The sequence below is a fragment of the Silurus aristotelis genome (assembly GCF_946808225.1).
Source record: "Silurus aristotelis genome assembly, chromosome: 10".
Lineage (NCBI taxonomy): Eukaryota > Metazoa > Chordata > Actinopteri > Siluriformes > Siluridae > Silurus > Silurus aristotelis.
Window position 1 is genome coordinate 29,228,394 of NC_139583.1, and position 27,309 is coordinate 29,255,702.

The 27,309-nt window shown below is 37.5% G+C and overlaps 1 protein-coding gene across 2 annotated transcripts; it reads right to left on the reverse strand.

Moving 5' to 3' along the window:
- Window positions 1-1,624: 1,624 nt before the first annotated feature.
- Window positions 1,625-26,418, reverse strand: syt9a (synaptotagmin IXa). Of its 2 annotated transcripts, none has more exons than XM_083553018.1 (8): window positions 26,102-26,418; window positions 25,807-26,069; window positions 20,674-21,124; window positions 19,445-19,997; window positions 5,969-6,089; window positions 5,157-5,328; window positions 4,444-4,573; window positions 1,625-2,503 (listed from the first exon to the last, which is right to left on the reverse strand). In XM_083553018.1, the coding sequence occupies exons 2-8, from the start codon at window positions 25,952-25,954 to the stop codon at window positions 2,435-2,437; spliced, it is 1,644 nt and encodes a 547-aa protein (XP_083409144.1). In that variant the 5' UTR covers window positions 25,955-26,069; window positions 26,102-26,418; the 3' UTR covers window positions 1,625-2,434. The 2 variants fall into 2 exon arrangements, with proteins under 2 accessions (XP_083409144.1, XP_083409145.1); XM_083553019.1 differs by having other exon boundaries at window positions 25,807-26,065; window positions 26,102-26,156.
- Window positions 26,419-27,309: the final 891 nt, after the last annotated feature.

The window sequence follows — 27,309 nt, forward strand, 5'->3', positions numbered from 1 at the left end:
GAAAGAATTTTTTATTTTTTTCCCCAAAAGCTGATGCATGACATCCCTGTGAATAAATTGGAATAAATTGGGTACCTGGGTTAGATTTCCTGCACTTTTAAAATGTATGTACAAACACATGGAAAAAAAATTGAAAAAAGAAAAAATTCAAATGAAGCTTTTAATGCTTTTAGGAGGAGAAACTGGTGAGGAAATGATCCTGTAGCTCTCACCTTGCTCTGCAATACTGGGTACATTTATGAGTTTTACCTTTCGCACACAAAGACAATATATACAGATAGTCTCGTTTCATACTTTATTGTTTCCTGATCAATGATTGGTTGTTGAAACAATAAAAAAAAAACTTCTATGTTGCCATTTTAGGCTCAGACCAATATAAAGTATGTACATTTAATCCATTTGCGCTTGTTGAATAAATCATTTTGTAGCTGTGAGGTCTGTAAAATGGATATTTTTTTCTGTTTTCTAAAATCCTGATTTCAAGCTTTAAAATATATAATCCAATGGAATCCTATGGGTTTTTTTGCAGATTAAATTGCAGGGATTTTTAGAGGAAAGTAAAAAGGCTGCAAGTCATGTTCATGTAAATTTTACTTTTTTTTTTAAACATCTGGAGAACAAAATGGTTTAATGCCTCCGACCACTCTTTAGTCTTGTCTTTTTATTCCATGTATTTTGATTAATAAACCCTTGGTGTTTTTAGGGTTCCATATTCCTAGTTCAAGAGAAGGAATAATTTCATGCTACAGCACCCAAAGACATCGGATACAATCGTGTGCCTCTGACTTTGTGGTAACAGTTTGGGAAGAACCGCGTATGGCTGGAAAAGTCCCAATTCTTTTGGCCATATAGTATGTTCATATATATATATATATATATACAGTACAGACCAAAAGTTTGGACACACCTTCTCATTCAAAGAGTTTTCTTTATTTTCATGACTATGTAAATTGTAGAGTCACACTGAAGGCATCAAGGGCTATTTGACCAAGAAGGAGAGTGATGGGGTGCTGCGCCAGATGACCTGGCCTCCACAGTCACCGGACCTGAACCCAATCGAGATGGTTTAGGGGTGAGCTGGACCGCAGAGTGAAGGCAAACGGGCCAACAAGTGCCAAGCATCTCTTGGGGAACTCCTTCAAGACTGTTGGAAGACCATTTCAGGTGACTACCTCTTGAAGCTTATCAAGAGAATGCCAAGAGTGTGCAAAGCAGTAATCAAAGCAAAAGGTGGCTACTTTGAAGAACCTAGAATATGACATTTTTCAGTTGTTTCACACTTTTTTGTTATGTATATAATTCCATATATAATTCCACATGTGTTAATTCATAGTTTTGATGCCTTCAGTGTGAATCTACAATTTTCATAGTCATAAAAATAAAGAAAACTCTTTGAATGAGAAGGTGTGTCCAAACTTTTGGTCTGTACTGTGTATATATATATATATATGAACATACTTTATGGCCAAAAGAATTGGGACTTTTCCACATATTTATATATATATTTATACAGTAAATAATAAAAAAATAAAGACATATGAAGAAAACTTTACTCAAAATTAACGAAAAAGCTTTTTTAATGTTAATTGTTTCCAAGAAACATGTTTTTAATAACATAAATTTCTTTCTTTCTTTCTTTTCTTTTTTTTTTTTTTACCTGTAAATGATCAGTAAATGGAAGCAACAGTTGACAGAATTCACATTGTTTTATAATGAAAACACTTTTGGACTGAACTCTATCCTGAACACACTCATGCATTTTGAAGTAAAAAAAAAAAAAAAAAAAAAAAAATTCATGGTCTTACAATATATGTATGATGCAATAACAAATATTACAATATCCATTTTTTTTAATTGGACTACTAAAAAAGGCATTTCATCAGATTTACAGACAATTTGTACTTGATGACTCAAAATCTTTCAGTTGTATTATTATTATTATTATTATTATTATTATTATTATTATTATTATTATTATGTTTATTTTGCACTAGTTGAAGTGCAGAGCCCATAAACAGAGATCTCTGGTAAACAGAAAACAATGTGTACTCGACCATGCTTCTGAACGCTGGTTTAAAAAATACACCACATCAGACATGTGCATTTTGTTTCTCCCTGATTGGTGGCCTACGACACTCGGGCTACTACGATCTCAGGAAAAGAAAAATACATCAAAATACCCCTTTTATATTTTCATATCACAATATTTCATAGAAAACAACCATACATTATGTGACCACTCAACATGCAGCTGAAACAATCATGTGTTCCCATGCAAAGAAGGGCTTCCAGTAGCAGACGCTGTTTCTGAGTCTCTTTCCCAGAAGAAGAAACACGTATCTGAGGCTCGGCAGCTCTGTTGTCCTTCTTCTCTGGTGTTCTCGGGACGGAGCCGGTGGGCCGCTCGTGTTCCAGGATCGAAGCAGAAACATCTCTATGGGGATGGAGGAGTTTTGAGCGAGTTACATGATCCCGTCTGACTTCCTCCTCCAGAGCCCTGGTACTGAAGAGAGAGCAAAGCAATAAACTATTAATCGGTTGGCTGGTTAATATTCACGTATTTAATTGGGTAGATTATTGATTCGTTAATTGATTAATTTTTTATAAATTATTTGGATAATCAGTTGTTCAATTAATGTCAGACTGAGTCATTAATTAATTAATTTACTTATTTGATTAATTGTATAATTAAATAATTGGTTAAAAATATTATCTTTTAATTTGATTAATTGACAGATTGGTTTGTGAATCATTTCTAAGATTGATAGGTTTCAGATTAATTACATGACTGAGTGGTTTATTAATTAACTGTTGGTTTGGTTATTTATTTTATTCATTGTTTTTCTTTTATGAATGCTTTAAATGATTTAATTGGAAGATTGAGTGGTTTGTTCATTATTTTCAGAATGTTTTGTTATACATACAGGAAATTCTTACAATGTGACTGCAACAGCCTTTAATAAAAATTATAATGTTGAAAGGAAAAACACAAAAAAATGTGGAAAATGACTAAATGACAGTGGTGAGAGGAGTACACAGAGACGTCTGCTCCAGCGGGAGCCATCTTGGTAAGCACTTGATAATTATTTGGTCTGATTGGTTGGTATGAAGTCCACACAGGCGGATTTCTGTGATATGATAAATGCCTGGTAACTTTAACCATATCACTACCATAACCATGAATCAGAACCAGAATCATGACTATTCATTTAAGTTTAAGAAATCAATATTTTGAAATGAGTGTGTGACCTTTTTTGTCTCCTGCCATCCTGAAGCAAGATGATGTACAGTTATAACAGGTATTAGAGTTGTACCACAGATCACACTCATGCCCTTGTGCTCTCTCACAATCTGTTAACCATGAATTAATACGAATACAAATGCAGTGACACAGAGCTGTGTATTGGGAAAATAATATTAGGAAAAAGAATTTAGGAGACCATATCTGAAACACTGGTATATGAATTTACAGTTAGACATGTGCATGATAAGCTTGTTAAAAGAGAATTCGGAGCTTTGAAGTGGGTTAAACATGGGGTTAAATGTTTCAAGGTTTTTGAGCCGAGAGGAAAATCTGTGCATGAATAGCACAATGCACTCGCACCATCCAGCCTCCAGGACCGCAATAACCATCTGTGGTGCGAGAGAAATGATTTGTTCGACTTTCCCTGCAGGGATTCATTAACATGTAATACTTCAGTGTTTCTATCTCTCTCTCTCTCTCTCTATATATATATATGACCATGAGTTTAAGACAGAGCCATTTCAGTGGAAGAAAACTAGAGATGATGTTTTTGAATATCTCCTTCAGCAGGAGATGAATGAATCTTATAACTCAGACTCGAACAGCAGGGGATGAAAACTAAAAAAATAATAAATGAGCTCGCTTTAGCCTTCAATTCACAATCGTAATCCTCAAGAGTGGAAAATAAAGAACCCAGACATGAGCGTTAGTTATCTCATTATTTCTCTTTCTCAGGCTTTACATCTCTATAATTAAGGGATTGTTGATTGTCTCTCTGGTGAAACCCTTAAGGAAGCTATCCAGCTCTAGGGGTTTTGAGTCTGTTTGCTTAAACCCCTGGTGGGTTCTCCTTGTGATGCTATGTTTCTTTGAAACAAATACCATCAACCTCACGTCTGAGCTTCTATTAGTCCTTTCAACCACAGTGAAGAGCCACTCATTCAGGAATGTTTAGGATTTGAGGTCAGAGCTCGGTAAGATGAGATCGTCCACTCCAGTTTGTGCACAGTGGAATTGTCATGCTGGAACAGGTTCGGGTCTTCTTGCTCAAGTGAAGGGAAAATTGAATGCTACTGCATCAAAAAGACGTCATACACAATTGTCTGCCTTCAACAGTTTGATGAAGAACCACCTATGGCTGAGAAAGTCAGGTGTCCCAATACTTTTGTCCTTAAGTGTTCCAGAAAAAAAAACATTACCTCCATTAGAGGGTGCCAGCGAGCGATAGGTTTACGAGGATACGTCAACATCTCGTTCCAGTGATCCCTTCCCAGGCTCTCGCCATCGTTACCCACACGACACACACCTATGATCTCGTTGTGACCTACACTGTGAAGGGAGAAACACTCTTTACTATAGGTTTCCTGTAAGAACCAAAGATTGGCATTAAAATCTTAATTTAAATGATCATAGAAAATAGATCGAATCTATTTTAATTCTACAATGTAAAACAAAGTGTCAAATGAGGTACAGTTTTTTTTTTTTTTCACAAATCTGCAAAACAATACAATTTCTGAGCATATTACTGAACATGACAAAAAATATTTCAAATGTCAAAACACAGTAACGGATTATTATAATTAAGTGAGTTGAATTCTGGATTCTGATTGGTCAGAAGATGGTGCTGTATTTATTATATTAGTATTCATGTGCTTGTTCTAATATGTAATTATAAGGAAGGAGTCTTCAGGTTATAGCTTTAGGTTTTTGGGACAGACGAGTTTTGTGCTTTAGCTTTAAGACAAGCTGCTATTTTTGGCTTCAAGACCAAAAATAAGAAAGTTTGGTAAGAAAACTGATGTTATTTAGCTGCTATAATGTGAGTAATAACTGTGTCTTATTTTGTGAGATAGATATTGACAAGTTTGAGATCGAAATCGCATCATCTAGAACAATATGTGTGGTGTCTCACCGGTCATAATCCATCACAGCTATCAAAAGACTGATCTGATCGATGTTTTCTGGCGGGACGTCAAACACGATGGCCTCGTTATAAACAGGGTTCAGGGTGTTCCGCTTTGTGGAGGTCTTCCTCTTCTTTAATCTTCGCCCTTCACACATCAGGGAGACTTTCACGTAGGGGTCTGAGGAAAGAAAGGCAAGAAATTAGAGTCTGAGAAAGAAAAAAAAAGAAAGAAATACGTCATCATTACGAAATCAGTGATTAAGGTGCCGGATGTCAGATTGAAAGGTTGTGAGTTCAAATCCCGAATGCGCCTATACATTATTGTTTCCATAGCGACAGCTCATTTACAGAAGAGATGCTTCAAAGTGTAATTGTTGATATAGTGATGTTTTCTGTAAGGACACGTATTTATGGAAGGAGTCTCCAGTTTTATAGGTAAAAGGTTTTCCATCACTTCCAGGGCAGAGGAGTTAATGCTTTAATCCCTCGTCTGCTCCAATGTACACCTGTACGTCGCTCTGGATAAGGGCATCATCCAAATGTTTGGTTTAGAATTTGGTTTATATTACACATGTTGTATTATCCGTCTCCATACCCCTCTGTCCTCTACATCTGCCTCTTTCAAACCAACTACCTGCATGTCCTCCTTCACCACATCCATAAACCTCCTCCTGGCTTGTGTAACCCTAATGGCTAAGATATTTAATACATTTTCTTTGTGATTTAAAAAAAAAAAAAAAACGAATGAACGGAGCATTTGAACTTGTAGAGAAGGTTTTGAATAGGATGCGACCCCTCCTTTGTGCATGCATTCAAACCTGAAGCTCCGGTGATGTCCATGGCTTTCAGGTTGCGTGCTTTGATAACTGTGATGGTCAGACGGCCAGCAGTGGGCAGGTAGCAGAGCGAGAACATTAGATCCCCCAAATCCACATTGTCCTTGAAAAAAAATAAAGAAAAAATAATGATAGAAATATGGTTGCATTGTAGGGTCATTTAGGGTCAGCGGTAACCAGGTAATTAAAATTCAGTGCTAATGCGCTTATAGATGCAAACTCAGAGCAAGACCTTTAACCTGAAATCAATCACCGTCTGAAAATTATTCATTACATTACATAGCTCTTTGTGTGTGTGTGTGTGTGGGGGGGGGGGGGGGATAGTGGGGGTTTGGTTGTGCACAAAACTCACCAATTACTACTAAATTCATTCAACACAATGCCAAAAAACATCTTAGCTAAGCAAATATAATTACATATAATTAATATTAAACATAAGATTATCTAAAATATAAATTATAATTATTTAACATATTCCGATGTTTCTTTTTTTATTTTTTTTTGTTCTTATACACCTATTAACACACAATTAATGCAGCACACATTTCTAATGGACCATTTTCAATAAAAATATAAATAAAGAAATATAAAAGCGGACAAATTAAAACCTTAAACGCGACACAAATCTTTTCACAACATCCTTTCTTTACTCGGATATAAATAAATAAAGATAAACTCCAACAAAAAGTCATGTTTAATCACTAAACCTTTGTTTTTACTGATCTCAAATCAGCACCAAATCCTCCATGATGCACAAATCCGGCAATTAAAACCGTCCGTGTGGAAACATAGCAAATGTTCTGTTCGGTGTTCTGATGATTTACGTAAATAAAAACACCATAATTACTTTACAACATTTAGAAGAATATTTTGTCTTAATGCTCTATGTTGAGTTTGGTTTCACTAATAATAAACATTCATTTGCATAAAGCATCAATATTTGTCTATGAGCATGTTGATTAGAATATTAAAAACTTGAAAAGTTCACTCATGACAATCATGCGATTAATTGCGATTAAATATTTTAACCGATTAATCGCCCTTATATATACATACAGTGATGTAAAGTCTGAATATACAGAGTATTTTATTGTTTTTGAGGGACACGTGTTCCTTTTTTCGAATAAAGTCTTTGATCAAACAAATCTATAAATGTCCAGATGTTCCTCTGTATTTCACTGAAAAATCCTTCCTAAGGCTGAAGAACATCTTTACACACTCTCAGCAATCGGAAATTTTCCTAAAAGACTCTTGTAAAACTTGCCAAAGATGTTCTTCACCAGATGGAGATTTTTTTCTGACCTTGTGATCCAGTTCATCCCAGAGAACCCCAGAGAAGATTTAGGTGCAGTGACTGGGCAGATCATTCCATGGTAGATATCACTCCAGATGACTGTTTGCTCTCTAAATAACACTTACAGAACTTAGATTTATGTATTTTTACTACTACTACTAATATTAATAATAGCAACTAAATCAAAGATAATAAATAGCTCCTATCTCCTAAACTGTACCTCTGATTACCACACTGCACTGGCACTGGAGACTCCTTCATCAAAAGCCTTCCTGACCGATCAAAATTTAGAATTCATTACACCTTTAGATGGTCTGATGGTCTGCTGATCACGTGATATCATCCTGACTGGCAGTTAATAAAATAAAGCATTTAACTTCCTTCCCCCTGAACAAGAACAGAGGTCACACAGATGTGCTCCAGCTTTTCTAATGTGTGAGTTAATTTCTGTCTGTCTTTTCATCCCACAAAGATTTCCCCTGAGAAAGACGATCTCCAACTCAGCAGTATGAACCCGTTCATTCAAGCTATATTAATAAAATAAACCTCTACGGAATAATATGGTCACTGCAAATACGTATGTGTTAATTAAATGCTCTATAATACACCTAATACAGCTTCAGAGGCAATTCTTTTTATACTATATATATATATATATATATATATATATATATATATATATATATATATATACAAAAAGCCACAAAGAACAAAAATATCATCTTTAGAATGTTATCTACACTGTGAAGCATGGTGATGGTAGCATCATATTGTTTTTATAGGCAGGGTCTGGGAAATTTGTGTAAAAGTGTAAAAGGAGACTTTTGATAATTCTACCACACAGAATCAATGGTCAGGAAATATTCAGTATTGTGCGATATGGACAAATGCTTGTGGGTGTCAGCATAATATTGGTATTTGCTTCTTTTTGAACATTCCATTCAACATAGAATCCACATTTTCTGCTATAATAACCTCCACCCTTCGGGGAAGATGTTCCACTAGATTTTGTGGAGATTTGTGGAGATTTATTCAGTCCCTTTGTAAAGTCAGGTATTGATGTAGGTAAGGAGAGGAGGGCTTGGGTGCAGTCAGTGTTCACAATCATCCCAAAGGTGTGCAGTAAGATCTGGTCTTCAGGAGATCTTTCACTCCATCACATTTAAAGCAGATCTTTATGGAAAATTGTATGCCACTGCATTCATATACAACTGAATGCCTCCAACTTTATGCTAAACGTTTAGAGAAGAACCACCTAATTGTTCTTTAAATTGTTATTTTGTTTAACCCAAAGTTTAGTCCATGTTGCTCCAGTCAATGAAGATGAGCTTTGATAGTTGGATCATTAGTTTGTGTTAGTATCCATCCATCCATCCATCCATCCATCCATCCATCCATCCATCTATCCATCTATCTATCTATCTATCTATCTATCTATCTATCCATCCATCCATCCATCCATCCATCCATCCATCCATCCATCTATCTATCTATTATATTTAATAAGAAGTCAGATCTAAATAAAAATCCAAGTGACAGCTGAATGTGTTGTGGATATATTAAGGCTGAGTATCATTGCCATAAACTGTAGTCGTGATCATCACAATATTTTCGCCCACGTTAATTGGCTGCCAGCCTGTACAATACCACTTTAGGACTATGATAATGCTAATAAAATGGCAGAAACAGAGGTCAAAATAAAAATAAAGAAGATCCTTAAAATAAACAGAAAAACAAAAATATCAAATTAATTAATTGAGAAAGAAAACAACTGAGTTTTTGGATATTGTCTCTGCAAAATGTGTGTGTATGTTCTTCCCATGTCAGCATAAGTGGGTTTTCTGAATGCAATTCATTGCAGGTAACAGACAAGAAGAACATGTGAATAAAAAATGGAGAAAACTATTTCTTTCTTTCTTTCTTTCTTTCTTTCTTTCTTTCTTTCTTTCTTTCTTTCTTTCTTTCTTTCTTTCTTTCTTTCTTTCTTTCTTTCTTTCTTTCTTTCTTTCAAGCTAGCTATCTACCGTTGCACCATTAGTACACTCAGTTTAATATTATACACTTCACATACAGAATGATAAGGACGAATGAAAAATTTAACCCCCTCTCGCTTTTTATTTTTGAACCTAACAGCCCCATTAACGCTCGCTCTCGAAATACCTCGCCTGAAAACTCACACCAGTTTCTTACACTTATTCATGTTACTTTTCATAATGAAAGTGTTTTTCTTTCACCATTCAGGGAAGGTGATATGTTGAGTTTAAGAAACAATCGATTGTTAATGATGAAATGTGAGTGTTGATAAGGATAAGGACAGATATTACAGGGACATCCTGGTGTTTTATTTCTTATTATAGTTACATTATTACAGTAATGACTAGAGTCTCATTACACATCAGTGCTATCATCTATAACTACGCACACATTTAGAGTAATGGAAAAAACATACAGAATACTGGAGAATATGTCACTTTCTCAATTCTATATGCAGTGGACATAAAAAGTCTACACAACCTTGTGTATTTGCAGATTTTTTTAAATATAACAACTGAAATAACAAAATAGATGTCAGACTTGATATATCTTTAATGCAATCTTCCATCAAACAAAATTTCAGAGAAAAAAATATAATAATTTAAAACCTTAAAACGTTGATTGCATAATCTGCACACTTTTTCATAATGGGGGTCCTCAGGGTTTACCAGCCACATTCAATATTTGGCCTGTAGGTAAATGGTATACACCTGCCATCAATTACAGTGGTTATGAAGCAAACCAGATAGAAGTCAACTGATTCTATAGGAATTGTTTAAATGTAGCTGCCAAAAGAAACTGTGACACCTAATTGTTGAAAAGTGAGGGATAGAAAATACAGGTAGTCTCTGAGTTACGATAGAAATGCGTTTCAACGACCCCAATGGGATAACCTGTAAAATTAAAAGGCACAGAATGTATCATGGAACATTTTTAAAACCATCCTCAACATGTGGAGAAAATGTGGTACACAGAGACATTATAAAGATCATGTTACCTAATTCCCTGGAGCACAGAGGGTTGAAGAGCTTCCTAAAGAGCCCAAGAGTGGCAGCTTGGCAATACTGGGGCTTGAACCTCCACCTTCTGATCAGTAACTTAACCACTGAGCCTCCAATTCCATTAGAAGGGAAGTTCAGACTTATTCATTTAGGGCATTTGGCAGACGCCCTTATCCAGAGCAACTTACAATTATCTTATTTATACAACTGATACAAGTGTGGGTCCAAACCCTTAATCACTGATCTACCCCTACCCCCAGCAATAACGTAATCAATCTATAGTTGTTTTTTCTATTTAAAATATTTCTTAAGAATTATTATTTTTTTTACTTTTCTCTGGATTTCTGTCTGTTTGTTATCTCAGACAATCTAATACAAACTAAATAAATGCAAAAAAACACAAGGAATATTTATCTAATGTCCATTTTTTTTTACATATTTTACTTACTTTGTTCCTTCCACTGGCTTCCTGCGCCCACCCACATCCAATTTAAAACACTGATTCTCACCTACAAAACCAAAAAAACAGACCCTTGTGCATATGAAAGCACTTACACACCACTCTGTAATACACACCACTCTGCAACACACACCACTCTTTAAAACACACCACTCTACAACACACACCACTCTGTAACACACACCACTCTGCAACACACACCACTCTTTAAAACACACCACTCTACAACACACACCACTCTTTAAAACACACCACTCTACAACACACACCACTCTGTAACACACACCACTCTGTAAAACACACCACTTTGTAACACACACCACTCTGTAATACACACCACTCTGCAACACACACCACTCTTTAAAACACACCACTCTACAACACACACCACTCTGTAAAACACACCACTCTGTAACACACACCACTCTGTAAAACACACCACTTTGTAACACACACCACTCTGTAACACACACCACTCTGTAAAACACACCACTCTGGAACACACACCACTCTGTAAAACACACCACTCTGTAACACACACCACTCTGTAACACACACACCACTGTAAAACACACCACTCTGTAAAACACACCACTCTGGAACACACACCACTCTGTAAAACACACCACTCTGTAACACACACCACTCTGTAACACACACACCACTGTAACACACACCACTCTGTAAAACACACCACTCTGGAACACACACCACTCTGTAACACTCACCACTCTGTAAAACACACCACTCGGTAACACACACCACTCTGTAACACACACACCACTGTAACACACACCACTCTGTAAAACACACCACTCTGGAACACACACCACTCTGTAAAACACACCACTCGGTAACACACACCACTCTGTAACACACACACCACTCTGTAACACACACACCACTGTAAAACACACCACTCTGTAAAACACACCACTCTGGAACACACACCACTCTGTAAAACACACCACTCTGTAACACACACCACTCTGTAACACACACACCACTGTAAAACACACCACTCTGTAAAACACACCACTCTGGAACACACACCACTCTGTAAAACACACCACTCGGTAACACACACCACTCTGTAACACACACACCACTGTAACACACACCACTCTGGAATACACACCACTCTGGAACACACACCACTCTGTAACACTCACCACTCTGGAACACACACCATTCTTTCACATTACTTATTTTAAAAGGCAGGAAGGAAGAAGAGTGTGTATGAGGGGTGTTTACGGCCACCCACAATGATTTGCAGCTGCAACATGTGGTCTAACATCTAATAAAAAAAAATAAAAAACATTGCTGTTCTTAGCTTCATGCTAACTCAGCTAACAGGAATTTAGCTGGATGGAATTTTCAGATGCTGAAAATCCTAAAAATGTGTTTTTGGTCCATAGTAAAGAAACATATTTATTTCACTCTGGTTAATATACTATATGGACAAAAAGTATTGGGACACCTGACTTTTCCAGCCATATCTGATTCTTCCCCTAACTGATACCACAGAGGCACACAATTGTACAGGTTGTTTTTGTTCACTGTAGCATTCTATTTTCCCTTCACTTTAATTACGAGACCCAAACCTGTTTCAGCATGATGATGCTTATGTGCACTATGCCAGCTCCATGAAGATCTGCTATACATGGGTTGGAGTGATCTTAAATGGTCTTTAACACCATGTATCATTTTCCTTTCACTTTACAATTATGTGATACTTTGTGTTGGTCCATCACATAAAATCCCAATAAAATACATTTAAGTTTGTGGTTATAACGTGAACAAATGTGGAAATATGTAAGTGGTATGAATACTTTTACAATGCACTGTATCAAAATGTGTGTGCATAGCTGATAGAGAGATATATTCCAGATAACTTGCAGCTGTAACTGCAGATAAAAATATTTCCCGCACAAGTTTTGCCCCAAGGGATAAATACTTATGAGACCAACCAAACCTCTGTCTAGAGTGCAGTTATATCATTTAAGTTTCAGGGAACGGCAACAGTATTCGTCTTTAATTCTCTGGTTGCACATCAAAACCAGACAGCTAATCTCCTTCTGACATGTACCAATCATATCTCAATGCTCCCTCAAGACAATTCCACAGCAGGGCGCTACAGAGTGAGGGGACGCTTGAGATTAGACACCACTTCCCTGCTGTTTATCTCAGGTCATTCTCAGCATGAAGTGACACTTCTTCCACCGTTTGTCAAAGGAAAAGGTCAGCATGATGCCATGCTAAAATCAGTGTTGGACTGAAAGACAAAACACACTAAACAACCGCAAAAGGGCAAGTGCCAGCAACGGGCCGGGTGGGAGGCTGAAAAGGAATTACGCTGCCTCTCAGTAACTATTATGAAACCATAAACGTTAAGATTTATAGCTCAATGTGTTAATGTTAACATGAAAGTCTTGTGCATACTGTACACACAGAAATACACACAGTGAAAGATGGATTTACAATACCACACATGATCTGTAATTTCTTATATCAGTCCTAATGCCATGTCTCTAGATCAGGGGTCCCCACACCAAGGCGATCACATTTGAAACGGCCCTGTGAACAACGGCAGAGATATATTTTAAAAATGTAAATTTAAATATAGGTTTTACTCATATTATATCTAATTCGATAATAAAAGTAGGCTTTCAAACTAAAATTTCCATTAGTTATTAATCAAGGACCGGCTATCAGCAAAAAATCCATACAGATAGTTTTTCCGGCTTCTGGTTGCTGTCGTTACAAGAGCGACCACTAAAGGCAAATCACTGACACCTTTATTGTGTATAAATTATTAATTATATAATTATTTTTATTAATAAATATATTACATATTTACATATTTATTTCCTTTAACAAATTTTATGATTCAATACTGTTTTATTTGTAATAAATTTCAGCCATATTTTGCATGTGTTTGTGTTTGTTTTTGATTCATTTTACAAACTCAGTGGATAGTTCAATATGAAAAACTGAATATGAATATAAGAAAATGTCATTATGATAGTAATAATTCTCTTATAATAGGTGATATGTCTCTTGAACGCTCATTTGTGGGTACGGTGCAGAACAAAATAATAAACTAATCCAACATTAGACGGAGTAATAAATACGTTAAATCACATTAAAGAATTATGAGGCCCTCACAGAATAAAAGTTTTGGGACCTCTGCTCTAGATGAAGAGAAGATAAAACTAGATGAATTTTTCAGTCAACAACACAAGACTACACTGTAAAAAAATGCTTAAACACTTTGATATCACATTGCAAGTGGTATCTGCGAGACTGTTTTAGCCCACGCCCACTCTATATAAAATTACACTATATAGACCATAAGATTGCGTTTATAAAGAGTTTAAGAAAGCGTTTACATTCATTGTTTAATCGTGTTAAAGCTCCAGAGCAGGAGATCTTCTACTACAACCCACTACAAGCAGATCTTCATGGAGTTGACTTTGTGCACAGGGGCATTGTCCTGCCGGAACAGGTTTGGATCTCCAAGTTCATCTATCACATTTATCAAAATTCTATATACTTATGTGCCACAGTTGTGTCCTCTAAAATAGTTTGGCTCCAACTTTATAGTAACAGATTGGGAAAGAATCACATATGGCTGAATATTCAGGTCTCCTAATACTTTTCTCCTTAGAGAGTATTTTATAATAAAGCATTGCTATTACCATATGAAGACGATCTGTCTACACCTTCACAGCGGTCGATCATTCCATATTCAAGTGTCAAATTAGCATTTTATAAAAATAGAAAAGGAGAAACTATATTTTTGAGTGATATTAATCATAGTAGCATTAACTCTAATGCATGTCTGCATGTGCATCCGTCTTCTGTATCCTGTTACCTTATATCTATTTTACATTAAATAATCTTGAATCAAGGCCTTAATGGAAGCAGTCCCTGACTTCAAGCTGCATTCTCTCTCATGCAGCCTCATGAGGATATTGAGAACAATGAGCTCCAGAATATATGGCTCGTGGCTGTGAACAAGCTCGTCAGCTGAATTTTATTCCTACGTTCTTGATTTAGTTTGAAATGCTTGAAATGAGGAGGACGAGATGGAGAATTCGATGTAATGGGCAGGCTGTGTGAAATAAAATGCTTTTATATATATACACACACACACACACACACACACACACACACACACACACACACACACACACACACACACTTAAATGTAATACCCAGGGCTGCTTGCAATACGTAGCCATTATGGGTCTGGAATTGAGGTTAACATTACTTCTGACATTTGGTGTCAGATGTAGTTTTAAGCACAATTACGGTGAATTCTGCTAAAATAAATAAATGTAAAACTGGCATGAGTCTAAAACCAGTCTAAATGTGATTCACAGCGTTCACGGCAGGATGAAACACACTTTTGAGGTACTAAAGGATGGAAAGAAAACAATAGAAAAAGTCAGCATGAAGAGGTTGAGAAATAATTGGCATGTGGGTAAATACTGAAGGTTGGTGCTGACATAATATGCAAAACATACTGTATATGTGTTTTCATCATGTCATAGAAATCGTAGTTTATTTATTTTTTAATCTGAGCCACTTTGGAACTTCTGCTTTTTTTCAATAAAAAGTTGTAAAGCATTGTGCTTAGATAACAGTGATTTTATAGTCATGTCCTCTCACTCATTTACACTCCTGTGGTTTAGATTTCTGTGCATTTGTGTGAATGGTTAGGTCTATTTTGTGGCATTTGACAATGTGGTCAAAGTAATTTTAGACATAGCCAGTACAAACTAGCCTAGCTAGCAGCCTACATTCGATTTATTATTATCAGTACAGCAGACATACAGTAAGTGTGAACTTCGGTTTTACTTTAGTGCACACTCTCAGTGCAGTGGGTTTCAGTCAGGGCTGGAGTAATGACCCACACAGCAGACCCCTCAGTTTCATATAAATATTCTCTTACTCCAGTGTATGGAGGTGGGACCTCCTCAAATTCCACAATGCAGTCAGGAGGATTAACCAACCCAAGCCATTAGGGTTGCACAAGCCAGTGCACTCTTAGTGCCAGTCCCAAGCCCGGGTAAATGGGGAGGGTTGTGTTAGGAAGGGCATCCAGATTACAAACTGGTGCCAAATCAAACATTCGGATCATGAATACGGATGATTCGCTGTGGCGACCCCTAATGGGAGAAGCCGAAAGAAAGTTTAGTCAGGAGGATTATCCATACTGAAACAAAAACACACACACAGCTACAGTGCTAACTGTGTAGCATGACAGCATTACATCAGAAAACATTCAAATTATTATTATTGAAGATTTTTTTTTGGTTACACTGATGAAATGATTGGATGTTAAAATTGGCCCTTTAGACTGATATACAGCACAGTCATTGGGTGGATTGGAAAAGAAGTTGAACAAGAAGGAGATGTAGTAGAAGAAGAACAAAATCCTGCGTTCAAAAGAAAGATGTAAAATGTGTTTATTTTTATGTAATTATTATTGCAATTAACAAATGCCTGGGACAAACTAATCCTCAATCGGCCATCAGGGGAATGACAGGTGTTTTTTTTTTTTTTTGCTTTATATATTCACAGTTCTAGCTCTTCCAGTTTCTTTGTTTGAATACAGACTACTGCCACCTGCTGTATGGAAGAGAACATGCACACTAGTTGGGCGTCGGCTGTAGTCTGTCCAGTGGGTTCTAGTGCAAGTTTATTTAGCAAGATGCAGGCGATACGAGGTGACGCCACAGTCGGCTTTCCTCAGAGCTAGTTCTTTGGCATCGCTTTGGTGTGGCCTTATCTTAATATTCAAGTCAAGTCTAAATTGATCATAATAATACGTAAGTACAGACAGACAGACAGACAGACAGACAGACAGACAGACAGACAGACAGACAGACAGATAGATAGATAGATAGATAGATAGATTTTACCTTTTCTCTCTTTGTTAAACCTTCTATAATATCAAATGATGTCTGAAAATTGAGTTATTAAACTGCCATTAGGTCATCTGGAAACTGCCACCGTGTAATTGAGTCACTTAATGAATAATGCATGTCAAGTGCTAATTAGATAAAGGTCATCATCTGGAGATAAATCAGAAATGTTAACAGCTCACTACTTCTCCATCCTCCTCCTTTCCTCTTTATACCTCCTCTGGTTTATTATAGCCGGTTGAACTTGAGAGTGACTGCAGGTTCTAGTCAGCGTTTTTTTTTTGTTTGTTTCATTAGACGACTTAAACTCAAACGTCCCACGCCATAAACTAAGGATGGGGCTAAACAGAGCGAGGTTATTTATTTCCTTTCTTCAAGAGGTCGAGACAGGAGCTGTATCACCACCCACATGGTGCTTTGTGGATGAGATGCATGCGCTATGACGTGCAACCCGATGCTAAAGAGCATGCTATGTACGAATCCCATGTTTGCTCGATCTCAGCCGTCTGAGCAGTAAGAGCGGTAATTTGTACACATCATGGAGAATATAAACACTAAGCAAAAGATTTGTACCATCATCAGAAGATAATCTGTTTGTGTATGTGTGCGTTTGAAACTGCTTTGCAAACTGCCTTAGGAGTTTGATCAATTTCACCTATTCCCATCACACCTTGAGACTTTTTGCTTTTGTAAATAATATTCATCTCAGTACATTCTTTCTTTCAGACGTCTCATTGCAGTGTAACCATCTATAATTTGATTCATGAACCCTGTAAAAATTCACCTCATTGAATGCACTTTTGGTAAAAAACTCCATGGAGCTCTCAAGAGATGAGCGATAATCAGTCTTATTCCATGATAGCAGCATCCCATCTCCCCACTCCCACTCTTATGTACCTCACAGAAGTGCTTATATCTTAGCAAGAAACTAAGCCATTCAACCATAAAGATGGAGAACACCTACGAGTATGAAGAGCAAAACGAAAGCGAGAAAGCCATAATGGATGGATGAAAGACTGATGAAGCGAAGCACATAAAAGCTCCAAGAATGAGAAAATGGGATTTAAAAAAAAAATAGAGATTTGTTCTATGGATGAGGGAGGGAGATGGAGGAGGAGGAGGATGGAGTAGGAGGAGGAGGTGGAAGAGATGAGAACAAAAGAGAAAGAGTGAGCAAGAGACATGTTTATAGGTCAGAATCTGAATGAATAGTGTGTTATAGGCCAACAGAAACCATATTAATGCAAATGAAGCCAGACTGTCAACATCTGGCTTTAACCCTTTCATTATCACACATCATAAACATCTATAACTCATGACTACAGGTTTATAATGAATTTTCATTAAACAGAGATGTTAAAGAACACCAACAAACCCATGTCCATATTCTGCTTGGGCTGAAAGTGAGAGTATTGGCGAAAAATATTATTCCAGTCGAGATGAAGATCAAAATATTTGGCGTAATGAAAATAGCCATTTTGAACTAATGAGTTTCATGAGAGAGAGCAGATATACAGTGTCTGGCCAATAAAAATGTATTAGTTCTGGATGGGAAAGAGGGAAAAAATTAAGCAATAAAACCCATTTGGGATAATTTTTATCTCAGGTCTGAAGCACAGGTCACCATTTTATAACCATGCAATGAATTGCCTTTGTAGGGATGAGCTGAGTTTTAAAGGAATTTGTGCTCATTAAAGCAAACGAAGAAATCGATAAGAATGATCTTTTTTTGTTTAAAGTGAAACCCTTCAAGTGTTTTGCATATGAAGCTTACGTGAGGAATAAAACAATAGGCAATGCATGTAACAATGAAATAAAAATAAATATAAAAATGAAAATAAATGAAGAGAAAAAAAACCTTTATAACGATAATTAATCAATAAAAATAAAAACATGTGCAATACCACAATTTACTTCTGTAACCTTCTGTGCAATATTACTTTTGATTGATTTTGATTTATAAAATGTGCAACATTACTTTTTTATTATTATTTTTATTTTTATTTTATTTTAGTACATGTGTGTGAATGAGAGGGAGGGCAGTGGAGGGGTGTGGTTGCAGGGAGAAGAGGTGGAGAAGGTGGAGGAGTTTAGGTACCTGGGGTCAACAGTGCAAAGTAATGGAGAGTGTGTTAGAGAAGTGAAGAAAAGAGTGCAGGCAGGGGTGAGTTGTGATAGAAGAGTATCTGTGAGAGTGAAAGGGAAAGTTTATAGGACTGTGGTGAGACCTGAGATGTTGTATGGATTAGAGACAGTGGCATTGAGTAAAAGACAGGAGGTGGAGCTGGAGGTAGCGGAGCTGAAGATGTTGAGATGTTCGTTGGGAGTGACGACGATGGACAGGATTAAAAATGAGTTTATTAGAGGGACAGCGCATGTAGGATGTTTTGGAGACAAGGTGAGGGAGGTGAGATTGAGATGGTTCGGACATGTGCAGAGGAGGGACATGGGGTATATCAGTAGGAGAATGCTGAGGATGGAGCCACCAGGAAGGAGGAAAAGAGGAAAACCAATAGATAGATAGATCGATCGATCGATCGATCGATCTATCTATCTATCTATCTATCTATCTATCTATCTATCTATCTATCTATCTATCTATCTATCTATCTATCTATCTATCTATCTATCTATCTATCTATCGATCTAATTTGCTAAGTTGAAGTAGCAAATCAACACTTCTGCTGAACTTGAGAACCATAGTAGATTTGAGGTTTGTAGACAACTACTTACCGAGGAGACAAACTGAATTTCCCTGCACAACTTGGTTTCCCGCGGAAAGTCCACCAAATCCAAGAAGTTGTCCACTACCACCTGTCCGATGATGTCGTGCCGTGAAAAGCGGTCAAAATCGTAAACCGTGAAGTGGAGCTTTCGCGTGGGAAGTTCAGCATACGCCACGGGGAAGAGGAAGACCTCGTCAAAAATGGGGTTCAGAGTCTTTCGATGCACCTTCGTCTGGTGCTTTGTTTTGCGGTCGGGAAGAAGGTAGATCTTTACGTAGGGATCTGAGGTCCCAGAAAAGTCTTTTGCAGGAAGATCTTGGGCACGGTGGATCTTGACTATGAGCTGCTCCAGATCGCAGTCGTATTTCAAGATGAAATGGAGGCGACCGCAGGTCCCCCCTCGACTACTGCGGTTCTCCTCGCTGTCTAACGAGCGCTGCTTGTACAGCTCCGGTTTGAGTCGGCCAAGACTCATCCCTGTCAAAGAGTCCTGCCTCTGGAACTGGGCTACCATGAAGTCAGGGTTGGACTGGTTCATGTGGCGCCGAATGGAGCTTTGTCTAGAATCATAGAAGAAACATCAAGAACTTCAGGACTAAAAAATGGTTTTGTTGAAAAATTGTGAATTGTTGGACTGTGTTTGAAGGAAGGCTATGAAATGTAACTAACAGGGTCCCAAACTCTAGCCTTCTAGAACCCATTTGAGATCCTCTGCCTTGTGTAATCAATTGCACATCCCTTTTTAGATAATGTATTTTATTTTAGTTTCTCAGAGGGCTTAAATTGAAGACCTTTTTCTAGGGAGGTTTACAGAGTTATTATATTTTACTAGGAATGTAGTAAAATACTTTCATATACTTATCATTCTATAGGGTTCCTTACATTGTCCTTTAGAGAAACCGTTATTTAATGTACAATTGAACAAATATGGTTTCTAGTGGAACCACTTTAAAAAGCTTGGACTATCAAAAAACTGCCTTTTCTATCATTTTTATTATACATTTATGGCATATGCTCTTATCCATAACAACATACAGCTGAGCAGTTAAGGGCCTTGCTTAAGAGCCCAGCATTGGCAGCGCAGGGATTTAAACTGTGATACCTTACAGTTGGTTTTGTTTTTCATCAAGACTTTCAAGCAGGACATTTTTGAGCCTCTAATCATGGAACGATCCCACTTTTCCCCATTCTGTAATAACAGTAAGATATTATAAATTTATGCTCTAATAAACTGACCGGACACAAGTCGAGGACGGATCTGTGATCTGCCTCTGCATGCGACCGCTGCCATAGATGCCATTCTCCCCAGCCTTGCACTCTGCCTCCATAGCAATATCCGGTGACGTGTGGCTGATTTTCAGAGCCGTCTCAGGCACTGGGACAGGGGGAGGAGACCCAGGTGCTGGTGGCGAAACAGGAGTCGGAGGCACCGTCATCTCCTTAACCACCGAGCCTCGTGGTTGGTTCCGGCGGTCGAGCGTGGCGTCCACTTCTGTGTAAATGGACTGCGGTTGAAGCGGCGGAGGAGGTGGAAGATGGTGCTCTGTTTGGCCTTCTTTGATTCCAGGAGAGGGTCCTCGTTCGCGCCATGGGATCCAGCATAGCTTCCAGGAGACGAAAAGCGAGACGCCGAACAAGGCCAGTCCACAGGCCGTCACCACCAATGACAGCAGGCTTACGGAGACATCTAAAGCGTCAGAGAGAAAGCGTTTTGGGAATTGGTGATCAGAAATAAAACCTCTCAATGGAGAAGAGCTTGACTGTTTATCATTATTCAAGTACAGAGCAAGGTGTGAAGGGAACTAAATATAATGCTGGTGCAATGTTGCAGAGAAAGTTTTCATTTATTTTTATTTCCATCCCATTTCAGAGTAATATCTCATTTAGTTTAGAATAAATCCTCAAGCCAGGCAGAAATGAAAGCACTTATGTTTGTAGATTTTAGTGAACTGAGCACACTGAATTGTCTTGTCTGGAATGCAGAGGAAGTATGGAATGGAGCCGTTAAGGGTTTAAAATCATAAATAAAGATACCAATTTGTTGAAGTGTGTGTGAGAGAGAGAGAGAGAGATAGAGAGAGAGAGAGAGAGAGAGAGAGAGAGAGAGAGAGAGAGAGAGAGAGAGAGAGAGAGATAGTGTCTCCTATGGCATTCTTATGCTAATGAAACCGCTCAAGTCTAATAGCTGTTGATAGAGATACGTTTTAGCTAAACATCTTAACATCACCACGCATCCATCCATTCATCCATTCATCCATCCATCCATCCATTCAACACTTTTAATCATTATATCATGATTAGTCACATTCAGAGAAGATTTATTTTCAACTATTAAAGAACACTAAGCTTTTTAGCCACTGCATAGGTTTAGTCTTAAAAAAAAGCAGAACTTTTAGAGAACCCTTATAGAACATGTGTGGTGCCCTACAACATTGGGTTTTCTTTCACCAAGACTTCTGAACAGAACATGATTGAGCTTTTAAGCATTGAAAGCACCCTTGAAGAACCCATTCTGTTAAGGAGGTAATAATGCTTCATAATGCTCTAATAAAGTAATTAATTGCCCAGACACAAGTCAAGGATGGATCCATGATCTGATCAATTGCTCAGGTCTAATAGCTTCATTGTTGAACTATTGATGGATATAAGATTGTTTCCGAACCATCTAAGCATCATCATCCATCAATGTACATCATTATATCATAATTTGTCAAATTAAAAGAAAATCTATTTAGAGCCATCGAATACCATTTTTTACTGTATAGGTTTAGTCTTAAATAAACCAAACTCTTCAGGGAACCCTTGTAGGACTTATTTGCTTCCCTACAACAGTGAAAATCTCTTTCACCAAGACCTCCAAGCAGAACATTCTTTAGCTTCTAAGTACTGAAAGAACCCTGGAAGAACCTATTCTGTTAAATTGTACTACTGCTTCATCATGCTCTAATTAAGTGATCTGATCGTGATTGAGTTGTTGATGGATTTAAGCTTGTAGCCGAAACATCTAATCAGCATCCATTACTGTGTGTCATTATTACTGTAGTTACACTTAAAGAAGGTTTATTTAAAGCTGTCGAATACCATATATTAATATCTGTCCTTTTCCCCTGCAGCTGTCTTTTAATATTATATGCATGTAAGTAGAGCATCACTGTGTGTGTGTGTGTGTGTGTGTGTGTGTGTGTGTGTGTGTGTGTGTGTGTGTGTGTGTGTGTGTGTGTGAGTGTCAGTGTACTGATGAGTCTTAACTAGCTCTGACTTTAATTGAATTCAGGACATTAATTAGGTCCTCTCCATGTCTCTCTTCATTAACTTAAAATAAATGGTGGCATGTTTAATTAAAAATTGAACAAAACCGCTTTAATTATGTGCCCCATGCCTTATCTCGCTCCTGCATCCTGTGGTTAGCGCTATCACTCTTTTTGCAGCTCCAAATAATTGAAGTCAAGAAAATGAGGGCAAAAAAAATAAAGCCTCTTTCCACCATCACTGTTTAAACCGACCACTTTTTTCGATGTCCGTCTGCATTTAGGTGCGAGGAGGGAACATGCACTGTTCATGAGACTCCACCAAGTGCAAGCTTGAGCAGAGTGTACATTAAAGCGTGAGCACGAATCCTGCCATTTCTCGCAGAGGGAGCACTGAGGAGAAGTGAGAAGTCACGACAAAGTCTGTGAAAAATCTGCCTGAAAAAGTCGGAGAAACTCTACTGTAAATACACTCATCTCTGGGTGGCTTTTAAAAATATCCAGAGCTTTAATTCGTTTTAAAATCAGAACAGGACAAACAGGAACATGACATTAGTCAGCGGTATAAAAAAGTTTAAACACGATACATGTGCTTTGTTTTAGGATTAACGACCAAATGATATGAAGAAACATTAAGTATGAATATGAAGGACAGGAGGGATAATGTAAGAAAATGAAGAATAAAAATGGAGGGATGGATTGAAAAACTTAGAAAAAGGGAAAGACAAAATTTTGACATTTTGAACAAAAAAAAAATATCAAGCACAATCACTGCATTATTTGTTCTTATTTCAGAACAAAGAAATGAAGGAACACAACGTACACGGACCCTGAAAACAGAAAATGAATAAAAGGAAGAAATGCAAATGAAGCAAACGTGTGAAAAATGGAACAAATAAAAAAGTTTATGGACGGAATGTCCAGTGTCAGTGCTTCAAAACAACGGAGGGAAAACTGCAGGATTGAGCCTCAGGGACGAGAAAAATACAGCTGTGTGTAAATAAAATAAAATAAAATCAAGCAACTAATGTAAATAACAGTTGCTTTACTTTCGCTAATGTGTTTTAAGTTAAATAAAAATACTATTAATAATTCTATGGTGGTTTTTTTTTTCAAACCTGTGGATCTGTATCCTAACATTAGACATCATCAATATATCATGAAATATTTTTATAAAAATATGTCGGATTTCATGCAATAAAACGTCACGGCGCAGCGACGGAGATTAAACCAGCACGTATTCCCAGAGTTCAGCTGGTGGGAATTTAATGTTTTGCTTTTTGCTTAGACTTAATATTGTGATTATTTATTGACCGGGTAGCATGAATAGTGAAATCTCCAGCAGAGTCACTCCTCCCTCAGGACCAGCTGCAGAAGAAAACCCTCGGGGCAACAAAAAACCAACAAATCAAATCTACTGTTAAACAAATCCCTTTATGTTAAATCTATTAACAATATAAAGTCATTGTGTTGCAACAAGGAGATGATTACAACTTTCGGCATTATTAAAAAAAAGACATGCAATCAAACTACATTTAAATAAATATATAATTTGAAATAAATTTGATTTTGTTTATTTGTGGGGGTTTTTTTCCTTAACATTGTAAAAAATGCTAATGCTAATTGCTGCGTTATCCACAGTAAAACCAGCTTCCAATTTGGTGTGTTTGGTGTGACCTTTTTGAGCTTCCTGTTCCATATTTATTCTCCATTTGCTATTCTAATAACCTTCATTATTTTGGGAATGTGTTCCACTAGATTTTGTGGAGCTTTATTGTCCAATAGGGTTGGAGAGAACCTTCATAAGAAACCTTTAAAACTTTTTCTAGAAATGAATGATCAGGATTAAATGATGATCATGGATAATATCATGGATGTAGCTAGCAAGTGTAAAGAACAGGCCTAGGTCTCCTGCACATTGCAAAAAAAATAAAGATTTAAATGAATCTGTATTGGTTTAGAACACACTATGTGTTTAATTCAAATTATGATTTATCGCATAATCAAAATGTACGTATTTGCACAAAATGTGGTCACATGCTTTGTGGACCAAATAAAAAGATACTGTGATGACAAATAGATGCTACTTTGTCACAAAAACCTTGTGACTATACAGTTCCTCAGACAGAACCTCTGGGAGACTCTAAAAGTCTGTAAATATGTCTGCATGATCCCAGAACAGTCCTTCCCCATGCTAATGGGTTGAGGTTTTGAAGGTGTCGATTGTGGTATTAAGTGTTGCATTGAATGTGACTCACCTGCTTTACCACCAAAGATGCGTAGATTCGTGAAGATGAGTAACAATTGTATTTATGCAAAGCAAAGAGGTGGAGATATGCAAATAGAGGGTTTCTCCGTTATGTTGTAGTGAAATTCTTTCCACAGAACTAAAACTCACAAACACTGTTCTAGTATGCCAATGCTCATGTGTAGAACAAAACAAAAAGACATGGTGCTGGTGTCCTCTACACATCACGAGCCTCCCTTTTTAATAAAAGACTAAAGAAATTCATCTAGCGTTACCTCAACAGTGTATAACTTCTACAGTATCTGGAGTCTTCTTCCATAAAAGTTACACAATCAGAAAGTTTCTTCATAAGTAGCAATGCTTGATTTTATGTAATTAAATAAATAATTATACTATATATATTTATTTATTTAATTCTGTTTTTTAGGAACACAATTTGATGCTGAATAAATGAATGATGCTTGATAAATAGAGCATATATACAGATTTCCCAGAGATTATTACATTTTATGAACTACTGATATTGTTTTTTTACCCCCAGACATCTAAAATCTGCCGGGGGAAAAAAGCAGATGCATGTTTGACATTGGTTCAAACATATAGGCCATTTTTTACTCATGTTTTGTGGTGCACATATTATATTCCCAGGTCTGATGTATTAAAGGTACAGTGGTACCAGGATGTAACCCCTGAGGGCTCCACCTTAGAATTAGGCAGTATGTAGGGCAGGTCGAGATGTACATGTACCCCGTGCACCAGGCTCAGTGCTGTGCGCTACAGGTGGTCCCCCCACCCGCTTCTCCCTCCATCTGCAGAACATCTGAAATTTAACAAGTCATTACGCAAACGATGATATTCAGGAGAACATCTCACCTGAGTCGGAGTACCTCGGTCTGGCCAGATCCCGGAAATAGTAAATGAAATCCAGGCAGTTCTCGTTCTGCACCTCCCCTTTAGAGCAGAGATCCGAGAGGAGCTCCAGCGCTTTCTGGCAAATCTCGGCCTCCCTGTCCACGGGCATTGCCCACCAGCATCCTCGTGAGTGAAAAGGCGCGATGGCACCGATCCACCCCTCTCTCTCTCTCTCTCTCTCTCTCTCTCTCTCTCTCTCTCTCTCTCTCTCTCTCTCTCTCTCTCTCTCTATCTCTCTCTCTCTCTCTCTCGCTACCTCTCTCTCCTGTATATCTCTATTTCTCAGCTGTACGCACCCTTTTTTCCCAATGATGCGTAAAAAGAAATAAAATGCTTTAGTTCATGAATTTTTGCATCAAATCCCAAATATGCATTCGCGTTTTCTCCTTCCTACGGTTTATACTCAAACTGTATGTTGTCTTTTCTTTCTTTGCTTGTTTCTTTCTTTTCTTTTCTTACGAGGTGTCACAGTGCCCGAGGTCCGAACAGGTGCCACCGGTTGAATCCGTGCGCGCAAGACGCCTCCTGTGTCGCTGTCCACGCGCACCGGGGTGCTGAGAGAGAGAGAGAGAGAGAGAGAGAGATAGAGAGAGAGAGAGAGAGAGAGAGAGAGAGAGAGAGATCGCGAAATAATGAAAGGAAGAGAAGAATGAATATGGGAGGCCGTTTGGGTCGAAACACGACGAAACGCATGCGCACGAGCTCTTTTCCGTACACTCCGCAATTAAACACTTTCTCGCGCGTTTGCACGCATGCATCTCGATCAACGCACTTTTGGCAAAGCGTACAAACGTTTGCATAAGCTATAAAAACAAACAAACAAAAAAACATTCCTGTGTCTGCACATTTACATTTTTTGTACATTTGTTTTAATCACCTGCAACCTCCAAATCGTTCCTGTTGCAGCTCGTTTGCATGCCAGGACGCCCATAAAAATGCAATAAAAGGTAATTGCAATACAATTTTGAGTCTTCATGCAGCTCAATAAATGAAGCCTAGAATGCATTAGTTGCATGCATGTGCAATTTTCAAATAAAAAAATAATAATTATAAGGTTGCACTGAAACTGAAAATTTTGATTCTTGGTTGACAATACATATAGTAAATAAAATGCTTCAAATTAAATATGAAAAGGAATCTCAAATATGATTTATTATTCATACCCAATGATCTACCAAAGCATAAAAGGCATTTATAATATAGATGAAGAGACCTTTTACATGCTGTGTTTGCACGAAGTGTTTGTTTATTTTTATTCTGAATGTTTCATCTACTATTTGCAAGTGAAATTTTGACTGCGTTTTGTCCAAATTGGCCTCCCATAACACGCGTTCTTCTCCTCCTCCACTTCCTTTTCCTCCCCTCCTTCTCCTCTTTGTACACGGATTTTTTCCAAGCTTCTCCCACCGGATGTCTGTTATGCACGTGCACACTGGGAGGCAATCCCTACCATTTCAGTTTCAC